This window comes from Rhinatrema bivittatum, chromosome 16, assembly GCF_901001135.1.
Source record: "Rhinatrema bivittatum chromosome 16, aRhiBiv1.1, whole genome shotgun sequence".
NCBI classification, from domain to species: Eukaryota; Metazoa; Chordata; class Amphibia; order Gymnophiona; family Rhinatrematidae; genus Rhinatrema; species Rhinatrema bivittatum.
The window spans coordinates 28749241-28766857 of record NC_042630.1 but is presented as its reverse complement, the minus strand read 5'-3'; the positions used below and the strand labels follow the sequence as shown (position 1 = coordinate 28766857).

Genomic DNA, 17617 nt, shown 5'->3' with positions numbered 1-17617 from the left:
CTGCGGTTCTGCATCCTCGGCAGGCATTACCAGTTCCGGGCCCTTCCTTTCGGCCTGGCCACGGCGCCACGCACTTTCACCAAGGTGATGGTGGTGGTAGCGGCCCAGCTCCGGAGGGAGGGGCTCCTGGTTCACCCATACTTGGACGATTGGCTCATCCGGGCCAAATCCGAAGCGGGGTGCAGAGCGGCGATTGCCAGGGTCCTACAGCTCTTGCAGTCGCTGGGCTGGGTAGTCAACCTGGCCAAGAGTCATCTGGAGCCTACCCAGAGGTTGGAGTATCTGGGGGCCTTGTTCGACACGGAGAGTGCTCGAGTGTCGCTCACTCAGGAGAGAGTGGTAAAGCTCCAGGGACAGGTGAAACGCCTTCTGTCCCTACGATGTCCGCTAGTGCGCGATTACTTGATGGTGTTGGGTTCCATGGCGTCCACGCTAGCTTTGGTTCCCTGGGCTTTCGCCCATCTACGGCCGTTACAATCAGCCTTACTTTCCCGCTGGAAGCCGGTATCGGAGGAATTTCTCCTGCCCCTGCCCCTCACGGATCGCGCCCGGGCCAGCATGCAGTGGTGGCTCTGTCCGGGGCACCTGACGTGTGGTGTCTCGCTCCTCATGCCCACCTGGTCGGTGGTCACGACGGACGCCAGCCTCTCTGGTTGGGGGGCGGTCTGTGGGGGGCACTCGGTGCAGGGCCGGTGGTCCAGTCGGCAGTCCCGGTGGTCCATCAACCGGTTGGAGACCCGGGCGGTGGCCTTGGCTTTGCGGGCCTTCCTCCCATTGCTTCGGGGTCAGGCAGTCCGGGTCTTGTCGGACAACGCGACCACGGTGGCCTATATCAATCGCCAAGGAGGAACGAAGAGCCAGCAAGTGGCGGTGGAGGCGAGTCAGCTGATGGACTGGGCGGAGCGCCATCTCAGCAGTCTGGCAGCGTCCCACATCGCCGGCGTGGACAACATACAGGCGGACTTCCTCAGCAGGCATCGCCTGGATCCAGGGGAATGGGAGCTACCGGCGGTAGCGTTTCGTCTGATCTGTGCCAGGTGGGGCCGACCCCGCCTGGACTTGATGGCTACCGTGCAGAACGCAAAGGCTCCGCGGTTCTTCAGCCGACGGAGAGAGCGGGGAGCCGAGGGGGTCGATGCGCTGGTCCTCCCTTGGCCCGTGGACGTACTGCTCTATGTCTTCCCGCCGTGGCCCCTAATCGGAAGGGTGTTACGGCGAATAGAGTTGCATCCGGGACCGGTGATCTTGGTGGCGCCGGAGTGGCCCAGACGGCCGTGGTTCGCGGATCTCGTTCAGCTCGCGGCGGAGCCACCCCTTCGGTTTCACGGGGTCGCCGGCATTCTTCGTCAGGGACCCGTCTGTTTGGAGGATGCGGCTCACTTTTGTCTCGCGGCTTGGCTTTTGAGAGGGCGCGCTTGAGGACTAAAGGGTACTCCGAGGCGGTGATCACTACGTTGTTGAGAGCTCGAAAACAGTCTACCTCTTTAACCTACATGCGGGTCTGGACGGTTTTTGAGGACTGGTGTGGTTCTCACGAGGTTAACCCCATTCGACCTGCAGTGCCTGAGGTTCTAGCATTTCTTCAAGAGGGCCTCTCGAAGGGGCTGTCTTGGAGTACTTTAAAGGTTCAGATTGCGGCCCTTGGGTGTCTTCGTGGGAAGGTCCAAGGGGTGTCCCTGGCTTGCCACCCGGATGTAACGCGTTTCCTTCGGGGGGCTAAACATCTGCGTCCGCCGGTGCGAAATCCGTGTCCGTCTTGGAATTTGAATTATGTGCTTTCAGCTCTTTGTGGTGCACCGTTCGAGCCGATCAAGCGGGCGACGCTGAAAGATCTGACCTTGAAGACTGTGTTTCTAGTCGCCATCACTTCCGCTCGTCGCGTCTCGGAGCTACAGGCCCTGTCTTGTCGGGAACCGTTTTTGCGGTTTACGGAAGCAGGGGTGTCTCTGAGGACGGTTCCGTCCTTTTTGCCCAAAGTGGTATCTTCGTTCCACTTGAATCAGTCTGTGGATCTCCCGGGGTTTTCGACCGTGGATCCGACAGACAAGGGGTCTAAGGACTTACGAAAACTTGATGTGCGTAGGATTCTACTTCGGTATCTGGAGGTTACGAATCCTTTCCGGATCTCTGACCACCTGTTTGTGCTCTGCTCGGGGGGTCGCAGGGGGTCCGCGGCGTCGCGGGCCACTATTGCGCGTTGGCTCAAAGAGGCGATTGGCTCAGCGTATCTGCTGCATGGCAAGCTGGCACCTCAGGGGCTTCGCGCTCACTCGACTCGGGCGCAAGCCACGTCTTGGGCAGAGGTCTCTCAGGTGTCCACGCAGGAGATCTGTAGGGCAGCGACTTGGAAGTCGTTGCATTCTTTTACCAGACATTATAGACTGGATGTGCAGGCAGCGGAATCTCGGGGGTTTGGGGCGAGTGTTCTCCGAGCGGGACTCTCTGCTTCCCGCCCTTGAGGTTTGGCTCTGGTACATCCCAGGTGTCTGGACTGATCCGGGTACGTACAGGGAAATGAAAATTAGTTCTTACCTGATAATTTTCGTTCCTGTAGTACCACGGATCAGTCCAGGCTCCCACCCGTCTGTGTGTTCTTGTTGCTGAGAAATAGAGGGAGAGTCCGCTCGTTTCACTGGAGTATTGTTGACTCCCCTTTGGAGTCCCTGTTTCCTCTTTCGGAACTGGCCGTTGTGTTTTGTTGCTGGTTCTGATGTTTCCGATTCCAGCCGGAGTGCTGTGTTGAATCGGTGGATTTTGTTTTTTCTAGTTAGTTAGTCGGACTTTTTGATCTTGCTTTGACAGGACGTTCGACTGAGGGGCTGTGGGTGGCACCTTACTATATGTAGGGAGCCCGTCGAGTTTTGCTCTGTCTCCATCTGCTGGTGCGGAGTCACAACCCAGGTGTCTGGACTGATCCGTGGTACTACAGGAACGAAAATTATCAGGTAAGAACTAATTTTCATTTACGCGTTAGATTTTGTACGGCGCCCGCGAGATCGTTTTCTCGTCTCTCGGTGTTCGTATGTGGAGAAGCGACGGGTGGTGTGGGACACCTTGCAACGTCTGCTAGTCCTTGGAGCAATTTGTCTGTTTCCTCCCGCGGAACACCGCAAGGGACGCTACTCCATTTATTTCGTGATTCCAAAAAAGGAAGGCTCCTTTCGACCCATTCTAGATCTGAAGAGAGTCAACCGATGTCTTCGGGTTCCGCGTTTTCGAATGGAGACCCTCAGATCAGTTATTGCGTTGGTTCACAGGGGAGAGTTCCTGGCATCTCTAGATCTAACCGAGGCGTACTTGCACATAGGCATCAAGTCCGACCACCAAATGTTTGTGAGGTTCTCAGTCATGGGGAAGCACTTTCAGTTTCAGGCCCTGACCTTCGGGCTGGCCATGGTGCCCAGGACATTTACCAAGGTGATGATCGTGGTGGCAGCTCAGCTCCAAAGGAAAGGACTGTATGTTCATTCATAACTGGATGATTGGCTGATTTGAGGAAAGTCAGAGTCTCTTTGTCGGGCAGCGGTGCAACGGGTTCTTCATCTGTTGCACCGCTGCCCAGCCAAGAGTCAGCTGGTTCCCTCGCAGTCGTCGGAGTTCCTAGGAGCTTTCTTCGACACTCGTCAGGGAAGGGTGTTTTTGACGAAGGGCCAAATCAGCAAGCTACAAGAGCAAGTCCGAAATTTGTTATCCAAACGTCCTCCCAGAGTTTTCAATTATTTGCGAGTTCTGGGGTCGATGGCTACCAAGCTGGAGTTAGTCCCATGGACCTTTGCTCATATGAGACCTCTACAGTCAGCATTACTCTCCCGCTGGAATCCGGTGTCCGAACTTTTTCATCTTCAGCTTCCTCTTCCAGACTCGACGTGTCTCAGTCTTGATTGGTGGCTCCTCACGGACAACTTGAGCTGCCGGGTGCCCTGGAGGTTGCCAACTGGATGTAGTTATGATGGACGCCAGTCTCTCCGGCTGGGGAGTGGTTTGTCAAGAGAGGTTGGTGCAGGGGCAGTGGTCGCCGGAGGAATATCTGTGGTCGATCAATCGGTTGGAGATCGGGGCAGTGCGTTTAGCGTTGCAGGCTCTGTTGCCGCTCCTGCAAGGAAAGTCCATACGAGTTCTGTCCTACAATGCGATAGCGGTGGCTTACATCAATCGCCAGGGTGGAACCAAGAGCCAGCCAGTCGTGAGAGAGGTGCAGCAGTTGATAGGATGGGCGGAGCAGCATCTGGCCAGGATTGCGGCCTCACACATAGCTGGGGTCGACAATGTTCAGGTTGATTTTCTCAGTTGCCACAGGCTTGATCCTGGGGAACGGGAGCTCTTTCCCAAGGCATTCCAGATCATATGCGACCGGTGGTCCACTCCAAGGATGGATCTCATGGCAACTTTCTGCAATGCCAAGGCTCCTCGATTCTTCTGCCAATGCAGGGAGCCGAAGGGGTGGATGCCCTGGTTCTTGCCTGGCCAAAGAACATACTGCTGTACGTGTTTCCGCCATGGCCCCTCATCGGAAAGGTGCTGAGACGGATAGAGGTTCACCCATCAGAAGTAATACTGGTTTCTCTGAAGTGGCCGAGGCGTCTGTGGTTTGCGGACTTGGTCAACCTGGTCATAGATGGTCCCCTGAGGTTTCGGGACCTGCCCATCTCTTCTACGCCAGGGACCTGTTTGTATGGACGAGGCGGATCGCTTTTGTCTGTCAGCATGGCTTTTGAGAGGCCATCTGAAGAACAAGGGATATTCAGATGCAGTGGTAGTTACTCTCTTGCGATTGCGGAAACCCTCTACTTCTCTGGTTTATACCAGAGTGTGGGGGATTTTTGAGGCTTGGTGTATAGACCACAACATCAGCCCTTTTTGGGCCTTAGTATCGGATATCTTGTCTTTTTTTACAAGATGGCTTGGCTAAGGGCTTATCATGCAGCTCTTTATGGGTGCAGGAGTCAGCCTTAGCTTGCTTTCGAGGTAAGATTCAAGGGGTCGCCTTGTCTACACATCCGGACGTTGTGCGTTTTCTCCAAGAGGTAAAACATTTGGGTCCTCTGGTGAGGAGTCCTTGTCCTTTGTGGAGTCTCAGTCTCGTTCTCAGAACGCTGTGTTCGGAGCCTTTTGAGCAGTTGAAGAGGGCGACGTTAAAGGACCTTTCCTTGAAGACAGTTTTCTTTGTGGCTATTTCCTCAGCTCGCCGGGTATTGAAGCTTCAAGCGTTGTCTTGCAGGGAGTCCTTTTTGAGAATTACTGAGTCGGGGGTTTCCTTCTAGACTATTCCCTCCTTTCTACCTAAGGTTGTCTCCTCCTTTCATCTCAGTCAGTCAGTGGAGCTCCCTTCATTCCCAGGCTTCGATTGCTCCAATCCTCAGTCCAGAGATTTGCGGAAGCTGGATGTGCATCGCATGCTGTTACGCTATTTGGAGGTCACGAATGCCTTTCATATGTCGGACCATTTGTTCATGCTCTGGAGTGGTCCTAGGAGAGGACATAAAGCGTCTAGGGCTACGATTGCTCGTTGGTTGAAGGAGACTATTGGTTTGGCGTATTTGTTGCAAGGTCGTCCGAGTCCAGTTGGTCTACGAGCACATTCTACCCATTCTCAGGCTGCGTCGTGGGCAGAATGCCAGATAGTGTCGCCACAGGAGATTTGTAGTGCAGCCACTTTGGAAGTCTTTGCACACCTTTGCCAGACATTATTGTTTGGATGTCCAGGCCCCAGAGTCTGGAGGGTTTGGCGCAGGTGTGATATGAGCGGCTCTCTCGGTGTCCCACCCCCACTAAGAGAGCTCTGGTACATCCCAGGAATCTGGACTGATTCGGGTACGTACAGGGAAAGGAAAATTGGTTCTTACCTACTAATTTTCGTTCCTGTAGTACCACAGATCAGTCCAGAGTCCCGCCCGGTTTTTCTTAAGGCAGTAATTGAGAGGCCGCTCGTCCATGTTCCTGTTAGTTGGTCCTGCAGAGTATGTTTTTCTTACTTGTTTTACAGTTGGCGCCTGTTCTGTCCCTGTGTGAGGTTCATAAGCAGGATACTTCTCGTTGTGAGGTTCTCTTCCCCTGGTTTGGGGGGAGAGTGGTTTATTATAATCTTATCGTGTTCTGCTTTGATACAATGAAATACTGACAGACTGTGGGTGGCACCTCAGGGTATAGGGCAGAGTCAGTCAAAACTTCTCTGTCTCCATCTGCTGGTGGGGAGGCAAAACCCAGGAGTCTGGACTGATCCGTGCTACTACAGGAACGAAAATTAGCAGGTAAGAACCAGTTTTCCTCTGCTGGTGTTACGATACTGGTTGGAGTGAAGCTCACTGCTGCCTCTACTCCTCTTTTCTAGTATTATAAAAAGACCAAGCTGCTGCCCATCCTGTTCAAGTGCTGTGAAGATGTCCAGCCCCACGAGGCCCGGCCCCCGGTGGAGAGGGAAGAACAGCGACTTCCCTTCTGGCTAAAGGTACCTGCTAGGTGGATGTGTGTTGCCACCCCACCCTCTCTGACCCAGGTTCCCGAGGGTCGCCTGCAAGTGGGGAGCTTTCCTTGTTAGGCATCCCTGGGCGGGGTGGAGGTGTGTTCCTGTTCCTCAACAGCCTGCCCTTGCCACCTTCGACCCGTGTAACCTGTGAGTGAGGTACATCCCCGTGCCGAGAGGAAATGGCTTTTCTCAGAATAATTACTTAGTTCGGGGTGCTGCCAAGTTCCTTCTCACTATTTCCTCAATTTTCTCTGGTGTGGATGCATGCAAATTGCTTGTGTGCACGATCGTCTCCCCAGCCCCCCCGCTAGTTCCTTTCTGCGGACAGCCTCTTTGCCTTTCCTAAAACTGAATATGGGGGAGAGAATCGGACCACACCCACCCCTAAACACTGCGAGGAAGCAGGGCAGGGGGCGATTCCAGCCCCCACAGCAAAGAAATCGAAGGGGTGTGCTGTGAAAGGATTGGCTGTCACTCAGTTTGCCTGTAATCCAGCAATTGTGAGGAAAGTTAGGCACAATTCCCTAGTGTCCCTGGCTGCCATCTTACCAAAGGGTTTCTCAGCTCTTTCTTAACAATAAAAGACCCCACGCAGGGACTCTACCACACCCTGTGTTTGCTTTTCAGTATTTTTGAAATCAGATTCTCAGCATTGTAAGTATGGAAGTTAGAAGAAAAACTGCCCTTGCTCAGGGGAAAATACGAAAAGGGGCCAGGGTGCAGTCTGCCAGTTGGATCAACTGATGGGCTTGACAGTGTGTCCCCCAGACAGAGGGGTGGGTGGGGAGTTTGCCACCTGGCCCATGCATTTTAATTTAAGCAAGGAAATCATGTGGCATATTGTAATGCGGCATCTCCTGCTAGTTGTGGTTGTGGGATTTTTCCAAGCCAGCTCTTGCAACAAGCGATGATGTCTAGCATGCCATAAGCGGTGTCCCTTGCAAGATCTTTTAACTTCTGTCTTTGAGCCTGGCTTGTTGCTGGAAGTCGTCCGTATACTAAATTGTCCATGTCTCCTTTTCACATAGGCGAGTTTGACGGCCATTCAGGAAGAAATGCGGCGATGGCAGGATCCAGAAGGTGACGATGGGCCATCTACCGATGGTAGATCTGGGGCCAGCTCTGGAGCTGGCGTTAGAGAAGCAGTGAAAGAGAACACTAGAGCAGAAAAGGGTGGTGCGAGTGGGAAGTACCCCCTGATCATGCCCAAAGGCTTGGTGCTCACGCTGAAGCCCCTGGCAACTCGCTTTTCCAGGAGAGCCTGGAGGCAGAAGAGATCTTCCGTTCTGAAACCTCTCCTCATGAAGCCTGCTCCTAGTGTGCAGTCAGGGCAATGCCCTACCAACGTCCACAAAAGTGCTGCAAAGCCTGTCACTTCTGAGGCTCCCCCCAGCAGGGTGGAGCTGAGGCTCCCCCAGGTAATGCAGCCTGTGCCAGGCCTGCAGTCCCTAAGCAACTCCTCGGCAGTGGGCAGTTTCTCGGCCTCCGTCTCTCAGACGTTGGTGTACTCGAACCCAGCCACCTTCCAGCCAAAAATGATGTTGCCCATGCTGGCTAGTACGCGGGTTCGAAAACCGTGCATCAGGAGAGGATACAAGAAGAAGATGACGAAAATGTCCCCTATCCTGAAAACCACCCCCTTGACCCATCCAGCACCAGTCATCTTTACCGTCCCAGCTGGAGCTGTGAAACTAGTGAGCCTCGGCAGCAGCTGCAGTGTGATTCAGCCCGTAAACATGGTCGGAAACAAAACCACTCAAGGAATCCCAATTACAGCTGTCTTGGTGAACCCTACCACCTTTCCATGCCAGTTAAACCAGCCCCTTGTCACCTCGCCGCTGTTTGTATCCAGTACCCCTTTGACAGTTCCTGTCCTGGCCCCTGAAGTTGTGACAGACCCACAGTTGGTTAATGTTGAAAGTGCTTGCACCATCATTAGAGATGAAAATTCCAAGCATCCGCTAGAACCTAAAGTCGGTGACCCAAACCTGGACTCTTTGAGTCCTATAGGGCAAATCAAAGAGCAATGCAGCCCAGATCCTTCACACAGCAGGAAAGGTGAAGTGTCAGAGGATGATGCTGGCGTGGGAGTGGCAGTGAAAACCGAGAAGGTAGAATACCAGGTGTATGTAGGAGGAGCTCTGCTTTGTCCTGCTGTAGAGAAACAGGTGGAACCAGCAGAACCGTTGAAGGTGGAGTCCAAAGCATCAGAAATCCCGGAGAAACAGAGCCCTACACGAAGGGAGATGCAGGAGCAAGGCTGTCTGCTTCATGACAGCAAAGAGGAACTGGTTCTGGGTCTTGAACAAGAGTTGGATGTGGTGACTCCTCAGGAAGACGTGAGCAAACAGGGAGTAGAAATAAAATCTGACAACACTGCAGCCAAGGATCCCGTGGACATAGAGATGCCAGCCTCCGAGGAGAAGCAGAGTGAAGATCCTGCCGGGACTGAAGGGAATAGGGAGTCCACCTCGTCAGCAGGCATAGACATAGGTGTGGGCAGCCCTGCAGGGAAACCAGAAGATAATTCCAGCGCAGATGGTCACTCTGTAGGGACCCCAACGGACCCTGAAACAGGGAGAGAAAAGGAAGGTCAAGACGAGGAAGAGGAGGAAGATTTTGATGATCTTACCCAAGATGAAGAGGACGAGGAAATGTCTTCTGCCTCGGAGGAGTCTGTGTTGTCAGTGCCTGAACTTCAGGTAAGCAGGAGACACACTGTAAGATGCACAAATCCTCAGTAACTTGGGAAGAGACCCCCGGTAAATTGCACAAATATTCACATACATTCATTAACTGGGGAAGAGATGCATTGTAATATGCACAAACACTCGCTCATACTTAGTAACTGGGGAAGAGATATTTGGGCTCTAGACTCTAGCCAAGCAATTTAAACTTCTCACTTCACTAGAAATTGCAGATTTCTGACCTTTCCCCAAGCTGCAGACAGTGCCAAGAAATGTGACTTGGGCCTCAGTGGCAGAGGAAGTTTTAGGGTCTTGTTTTACCCCTTATACAGTTCTCGGTGGCTTTTTGCTTTGAAGGAGACTATGGAGAAGCTGACTTGGCTGGCGTCGGAGAGGCGCTTGAGCCAAGAGGGGGACTCCGAGGAAGAGAATTCTCAGGAGGAGAACTCCGAGCCAGAGGAGGAAGAGGAGGAGGAAGCTGAGGGGGTGGAGAATTTGCAGAAAGACGAGGAGATGGTGGACGAGGCAGCCGAGGACTTGGCCAAGAAGATTTCATCGGCCTGTGCCTCCCCCAAAGCTGTTCCAGAAGTGGAGAGCAGCAGCACAGCACAGGGTAAGTTACGACTGCCCTACAGCGCCACACACATCCCAACTTGTAGGATTCCAGTTAATAATGGGATCCTGCCTTTTTAGGAGACAGAAGCAAAGGGGCTTGCAAAGGCAGGAGTTCCCACCGAGCCAGGAGCAAAAGGGGACGAACCCGTGCCAGCAAGGACACCTCCAAGTTGCTGCTGCTGTATGACGAGAATATTCTGCTGAGAGACCCCCTGCGAGACCAGAAGGACTTGGCTTTTGCTCAGGCTTATCTGACCAGGGTAAATGAGGAACTTGCCGCATGACTTCTGATTAGCAATAGCTGCTCCTCAGTCTTTGTAATGTGTCTCACACCTTCCCTGCTCCTACAGAGACAGTATTACCTCTCACATAGCCCTGTTCCTTTTCATTCCAGACCTCCTGGGTTTTGCCTCCCTTCCAGCAAATGGAGACAGAGAAAGTTTTACTGACACTGCTGTATAGCCTAGTGTGCAAAACCTGCAGTCTGGAAATTTACTTTAGCTTAAAAAAAAAAAAAAAGAGAATATGGAGAAGATTCCCTCCCAGGAGGTTGCTAGATCCTGGTGGGGGGTCATCCCTCTTGGTTCTAAGGTGGGCGAGCTTAGGGGGTTGGCAAAATGTGACACTCTACTGCTCCAGAAGCCCTTAGTAAAGAACATGCATATCATGTGTACGGCTGTTCAGTCATTTACAAACACAACTGTGTGCCTAGCCCTGAAATTGACAACTCGGAGTCATGTGCATGCCTTCCCCTTGAGTTTGTCTTCTCCATGTGTCCATTGTGTGTCCTGCTACAGAAGCTATACAGTGCCCCCCCCTGCCTGGGTTAGTTGTGGCCTGGTGACCTGCCGGAGCTTTTAATGGCTTGACCATGGACCTTGTTCATGGCTTGTGGCATGAGTAAAGACATGCAGCTCATCAAATTCATTTATTTTCTGCTTCGTGCCAGGATCATGCCCAAAGTTACCCAGCTTCCCCTTGTTAGGGATCCTGAACTGTTTCTGTCTGCAGTGATGCGGTATCACCTGCTGTAACACTCAGTACTGCCGTTTGCAGGTTCGGGAAGCCTTGCAGGATGTGCCCGGGAAGTACGAAGAGTTTCTTCGTGTGATCTTTGAGTTTGAGACCAGCTCACAGCCCCAGACTGCGGTAGAACTGTACTCCAGCTTGCGGGGTCTGCTCCAGGACTGGCCGCAGTTGCTCAGGGACTTTGCGGCCTTTCTGTTACCTGAGCAAGCTCTGGAATGTGGACTGGTAGGTGTGGGTAGCAAGTGAGGGAGGAGTAAGGGGCCAGACAGGCATGAGCGAGGCACAGGGGATGAAACAGAGAAGAAATCAAGGTGTCCTGTTGGTTTTAAACCATCTTCCTGGTAGAGGAGAGTTTTTGGACATGGGTTACATGCAGAATCCAAGGAAGTGCTTGAGACAGATAGCAAGACGCACTGAGGAGATTAATAAAACACTTGGCTGTAACTGTTGGCCCCGGGTAAGGGGTACTGGCTTTTTTTTTTCCTGTGAGGATGCTTTCCTGGTATAGAGGGGATCTATTTGCTCTCTTGGCAGTTTGAGGAGCAACAAGCCTTTGACAAGAGCCGCAGATTCCTCCGGCAGCTGGAAATTTGCTTTGCAGAGAATCCTTCCCACCACCAGAAGATCATCCGTGTACTCCAGAGCTGTGCTGACTGCCTTCCGCAGGAGATCACAGAGGTACACACACATGCTTCTCTCTCCCACATCTTTCCTCGATTTGATACAGTGCAGTGAGAGTCAGTGTTGCATGCTCACCTGTGCCTTACGCACAGTCCAGCTTAGATTCCTTGGACAGATGCTGGGCCTGCACATTACGATATCTGGGAGGAGCGAGATGAGCTAACTTTCTGTCTTGAAGCTACAGGTTACTCCCAATAGCCGTTGCAGATATTCAGTTATTTGTACCCTATAGCTTCTTAAACTAATGTGTGGAAAAACTTAAGCCCCCAATGTAATAATCTGGTCTTGTGACGTGACTACAGGGCTCTGCTGATCGTCTGCAACCAGCTCAATCAGTCCTGCTTTAATACTTTTTCCCTACTGTCTTCTAGATTAATAATCCTAACTTCCACAAGAAAAACAAGAAGCAAGGTACTACATATGCAGCAGGATGGATATTTAGCCCCAGAGCTCGGCTGCTCCGTAGATTAAATTGGGCTGTCATGGGCTCTTCTGGTTTCTGCCTTATAATTCCCAGTCTGGCCATGCCCTGGATTTATTTATTTATTTTATTTATTTATTTAATTCTTTTATATACCAACCTTCATGACGGGAGTCATATCAAATCGGTTTACATGGAACGAAGGGGTAACATTCTTATTAACCGTTTTAACAGTAAAACAATCAGAGGAGGTAAAAAAGTTACATTTCCCTGTACGTACCTGGATCAGTCCAGACCATGGGTTATGTCCCCAATCCAGCAGATGGAGTCAGCACAAGCTTCGAGGGGGCGTCACCATATATACTACTACCCCCTCTGCAGGAGTTCAGTATCTTCTGACTCCAGCAGATGCGAGTAGGGGACTCAGGGTTTCTCTCCCTGTGGTTGTAAATTAATCTTTTCCCTTTTTGCTTCCTCCTTTTCTGGGCTTCTGCCTAGTTTGTCTGGTGGATCAAGTTTTTCTCTTTTTAAAAAAAAAAAAAAAAACTCTTATTCAAAGGCAGGCTGTGGGGAGGCGTGGCTTACCCCCTGTGTTTGTTTCCCCTCCCGGTGCTGAATGCTAGTAGTTAGGACGGGGTAAGTGATATTATATATTTTGTTGTTCGTTTTTCTTTGCAGCTCTCCCCAACCCCGGGGCCTCGCGGCTGCCGGTGGTGACAGTCTTTCAGCGCTGGTGTCTCGGGCAGCCTCGTGGGCTGCTGGGACACACAGAAAAGTTTTTCTTCTGCCGGGTTGTGAGGCCAGGAAGGCCCCCCCGCGCCGATTTCTTCAGCGGGCAGTGCAGGCTTTCTGGCCCCCCCGCAGCGGCGGTTTTTCGCGCGGCCACCCTCCCGAGCCTCAATTTATTTTTTTTTTCTCTCTCAGCCGGCGTTGCGCTCGCGGGGTGCTCCCGATGCCGCGGCCGTCGCGTTGCTCGGCCTGCGGCGAACCGGGATCCAGGATCTCCCGCGAGGGCGTCTGCGCCCGGTGCCTTCCCGGGGGGGAAGGCACCTCGCGGTCCATCGCCGATTTGGTGTTGCTCTCTTCGATGCCCGGGAGGCGCGGGCCGGCCCCTCCCCCATTCCTGGCGGGAACGGCGGCCATTTTGCAGGCACAGCGCCCTGAGGAGGATCCAGAGGCGCTGGAGGAGGGGGATTGCGATGCGGTTTCTCCGCCGTTCTTATTGCCGGAGCAAGGCCCGCAGGGGCAGGGTCCAACGGGGGTTCCCCCCCCTGGAGCCCCCTCGGGCAGGCCGGGGTTTTCCCCGGAGTTTGTTTTGCTGATGCACACAGCCTACCTCCAGGGGTTGGAGACTCCTGCGGGGCCTCCCCCTCCCAAGATCCCACGGACGTCCCCCCCGGCACAGGCCCCCCCCGCCCCGGCGGGCGCGGGGGCCCCTCATGTTCACCCTCCAGCTCGGGCCCGCTTTTCGGCTGCGGCTGTGGGAGCGGTGTCAGGACCAGCGGATCCGGGGTCTGATCCTCCGGATGGCGGACAAGGAGACTCCATGCCTGAGGGTGACGACCCGCGCACGCTGCGCCTCTTCCAGAGGGACGAGTTGGATGACCTCATTCCACTTATAATTCAGGAATTGGATCTGGACCCACCGCCGGACCCGCCTGCTCCAGTGGCGCCGGCAGTCGTCATTTCTTCAAAGAAGGGGGACCCGGTCCTGGCGGCCCTGCGGCCCAGGGCTCGAGCTTTTCCCATTCACGAATCGTTCCTGCAGCTCCTCACTGGGGAATGGGATACCCCGGAGGCTGCTCTGAAGGGCAGCCGGGCCATGGAAAAGCTCTACCCCCTGCCAGAGGATTTCCTGGACCTCATTAGGGCTCCGAAGGTGGACTCCGCGGTGTCGGCGGTCACGAAGAGGACGACGATACCGGTGACAGGAGGTGCGGCCTTGCGGGATACGCAAGATCGCAAATTGGAGGTTTTCCTGAAGAGGGTCTTCGAGGTCTCCGCTCTGGGTATGCGGGCAGCAATGTGCAGTTCCCTGGCCCAGAGGGCGAGCCTTCTCTGGGTACAACAGCTGCTCACGTCGCAGGAACTGCCCGCGGAGGAGGCCGCCCAGGCGGACAGGCTAGAAGCGGCGGTGGCGTATGGGGCGGATGCCTCGTACGACCTGTTTCGGATCCTAGCAAGAGCCATGGTGTCGGTAGTGGCGGCACGGCGCCTCCTGTGGCTTCGCAACTGGGCAGCGGATACGTCCTCCAAGTCGAGTCTAGGCTCCCTTCCATTCAGAGGTAAGTTCCTCTTCGGGGAGGACCTGGATCAGATCATCAAGTCTCTGGGGGACAACGCGGTTCATCGGCTGCCGGAGGACAGATATCGGCCTTCGCGAGCATATGCCTCTTCCCGGACCAGGGCCAGGGCGCAACGGCGCTACAGGAGCTACAGGCCATCGGGCTCTAGGCCCGCCGCCTCCAGGCCACAGACCTGGTCACGTTCCTTTCGTGGACGGAGGCCCGCCCGCACCACCCCCGGAGCAGGTAACCCCCCTCCTAAGCCTTCGCAATGATGTCAGGCTCGCCCACTCCGCCAGTCCCAGAATTGGGGGACGGCTGGCGTTTTTCTACCAGGAGTGGGCGCAGATCACCTCGGACCAGTGGGTCCTAGACACCATAGAGCACGGCTACGCATTGGAATTTGTCCGTCCTCCACAGGCAAGGTTCATTTTCTCCCCCTGCGGGTCGGTGCTCAAGAGACGGGCGGTGCAGGCGACGTTGGACAGACTTCGGGAAATAGGGGCTATCGCCCCCGTGCCCTCCGGAGAGGTGGGCTCGGGCCACTATTCCATTTACTTCGTCGTGCCAAAGAAGGACGGGTCCTTCCGGCCCATCCTGGATCTCAAGGAAATCAACAAGTGCCTCCGAGTGGTCCGGTTTCGCATGGAAACACTGCGGTCCGTGATTGCGGCGGTACATCGGGGGGAGTTCCTCGCCTCTCTGGACCTCACGGAGGCCTACCTGCACATTCCCATCCGCCGGGACCATCACAGTCTCCTCCGGTTCAAGATCCTGGACCAGCACTTTCAGTTCATAGCGCTCCCGTTCGGATTGGCGACGGCACCGCGTACCTTTACCAAGATCATGGTCGTTGTGGCGGCAGCCCTTCGAAAGGAGGGCGTGCTGGTCCATCCCTACTTGGACGATTGGCTCATTCGGGCGAAGTCCTTCCACCAGGGACAGGCAGCGGTGCGCAGGGTGGTCCAGTTTCTACAGTCCCTGGGCTGGGTGGTGAACTTCTCCAAGAGCTCCCTCGTACCCTCGCAGCGCTTGGATTTTTTGGGAGCGTCCTTCGACACCCGGCTGGGCAAAGTCTTCCTGCGTCAGGACAAGGCGCAATCGTTGCGGGAGCATGTACTGCGGTTCTCTGCCTTGCAAGATCCCACCTCCTGGGACTACCTCCAGCTCCTGGGGGTGATGGGTTCCACCATCGACATGGTCCCCTGGGCGTTTGCGCATCTCAGGCCCTTGCAGTGGGCGCTCCTCTCCCGTTGGAAACCGGTTTCGCAGGACTACCAGATGATTCTCCCACTTCCACAAAAGGCCAGGGACAGCCTGGGCTGGTGGCTGGAGCCGTCGAGTCTAGCCCACTGAGTGTCTCTCGACTTGCCCAATTGGGTGATAGTAGCCACCGATGCCAGTCTGCTGGGCTGGGGGGCGGTCTGCGATCGAAGCGCCACGCAGGGGACGTGGTCCGCGGTGGAGGCGAAGTGGTCCATCAACCGTCTGGAAACCAGAGCGGTCAGGCTAGCTCTGCGACATTTTCTGCCGCTCCTTCGGAACCGGGAGGTCAGAATCCTATCAGACAATGCTACCACCGTGGCCTACATCAACCGCCAAGGCGGCACGCGCAGCCCGCAAGTAGCGCTAGAGGCGGCGCTGCTGATGCAATGGGCGGAGCGTCATCTCGTTCGACTAGCGGCCTCGCACATCGCCGGAGTGGACAACGTGCAGGCGGACTTCCTCAGTCGTCAGCTGCTGGACCCCGGAGAGTGGTCTCTGTCCGAGGAAGCGATGCAACTTCTAGTCCGGCGTTGGGGTGCCCCCCACTTGGATTTGATGGCCTCCGCTCTCAACGCCAAGGCTCCTCGCTTCTTCAGTCGCCGGAGAGAGCGCGGCGCGGAGGGAGTGGATGCGCTGGCCCTTCCGTGGCCGTCTCATCTTCTTCTATACGCGTTTCCACCATGGCCCCTGGTGGGCAGAATGCTTCGCAGAATAGAAAGTCATCAGGGGACCGTAATCTTCGTCGCTCCGGAATGGCCCAGGCGGCCTTGGTTCGCGGACCTGATACAACTGGTGATCGACGGGCCAGTCAGACTGGGGCACCTCCCCCGTCTCTTACGTCAGGGCCCGGTATTTTTCGATCAGGCAGAACTCTTCTGTCTTGCGGCCTGGCTTTTGAGAGGCGCCGCCTTCGGCGCCGGGGATACTCGGAGGCGGGTAGTGTCCACTCTACTGCGGGCACGTAAGACATCGACGTCGGTGGCCTATGTTCGTGTCTGGAAGGTGTTCGAGCTGTGGTGTGCTAGTCAGGACACGAGACCTACGAAGGCTTCGGTACCTCAGATCCTGCAGTTTTTACAGGCGGGGGTGGACAAAGGACTCGCCTATAATTCTCTGCGGGTGCAGGTGGCCGCCCTGGGTTCGCTGTTGCGTGATGGCGGTTCCCTGCTACAGCATCCGGACATTGCGCGTTTTCCTCAAGGGGGTCAAGCATTTGCGGCCTCCAGTACGGGACCCGTGTCCCTCCTGGAGTCTGGTGCTTCGCTCCCTGTCGGGACCACCGTTCGAGCCGCTGAGCACTGCTACGATCAAGGATCTCACCCTCAAAGCGGTATTCCTGGTGGCCATCTGTTCCGCTCGCCGCATCTCGGAGCTGCAGGCTCTGTCGTGTAGAGAGCCTTACCTGCGTTTCTCCGACTCTGGAGTGTCGCTTCGCACAGTGCCTTCCTTCCTTCCAAAGGTGGTGTCTGCATTCCATGTGAACCAGACGGTGGAATTGCCGTCTTTTTCTTCCTCCGAGCCGAAGGCTCTCCGACTATTGGATGTCAGGCGCACGCTGCGTCTCTATCTGGAGGCTACCAATGAGTTCCGGATTTCGGATCATCTCTTCGTGCTTTGGTCTGGTCCCAGGAAAGGGTCTCAGGCCTCGAAAGCGACCATTGCGAGGTGGTTGAAGGCGGGCATTGCTGCTTCATACATTGGGGCGGGGCGGTCTCCCCCGCCCGGCATTGTAGCTCATTCTACTCGTTCTCAGGCGGCTTCCTGGGCGGAGGCTCGTTCGGTCTCTACTCAGGAAATCTGCAGAGCAGCTACCTGGAAATCGTTACACACGTTCTCGAGGCACTATCGTCTGCACCTCGCCTCCTCAGTCACGGGACATTTTGGCGAACAGGTTCTCCGAGCAGGCCTCGCAGGACCCCACCCGATTTAGGGAAGCTTGGGTACATCCCATGGTCTGGACTGATCCAGGTACGTACAGGGAAAAGAAAATTATTACTTACCTGCTAATTTTCGTTCCTGTAGTACCATGGATCAGTCCAGACGCCCACCGCACTTGGGTCTTTTCCTTCCTGCTCGACTCTTCTCTACGGGACTGTAGTGTGATAGGGCTTTCCCGGCTCCTCAGTCGCACTGTTTCTCACAGCCCCCTTCACGTTGGCGTGCTGTTTAC

At 54.9% G+C, this 17617-nt stretch overlaps 1 protein-coding gene across 5 annotated transcripts in view; it reads left to right on the top strand.

The window, feature by feature from the left end:
* Nucleotides 1-17617, top strand: part of GON4L (gon-4 like) — a 113825-nt gene that overhangs the window by 68237 nt on the left and 27971 nt on the right. For all 5 annotated transcript variants that reach the window (XM_029581253.1, XM_029581252.1, XM_029581251.1 and 2 more), the window contains exons 20-25: nt 6329-6445; nt 7492-9165; nt 9508-9763; nt 9844-10025; nt 10822-11019; nt 11329-11472. In XM_029581253.1, coding sequence (XP_029437113.1) covers nt 6329-6445; nt 7492-9165; nt 9508-9763; nt 9844-10025; nt 10822-11019; nt 11329-11472 — 2571 coding nt within the window. The remainder of the gene's footprint in view (nt 1-6328; nt 6446-7491; nt 9166-9507; nt 9764-9843; nt 10026-10821; nt 11020-11328; nt 11473-17617) is intronic.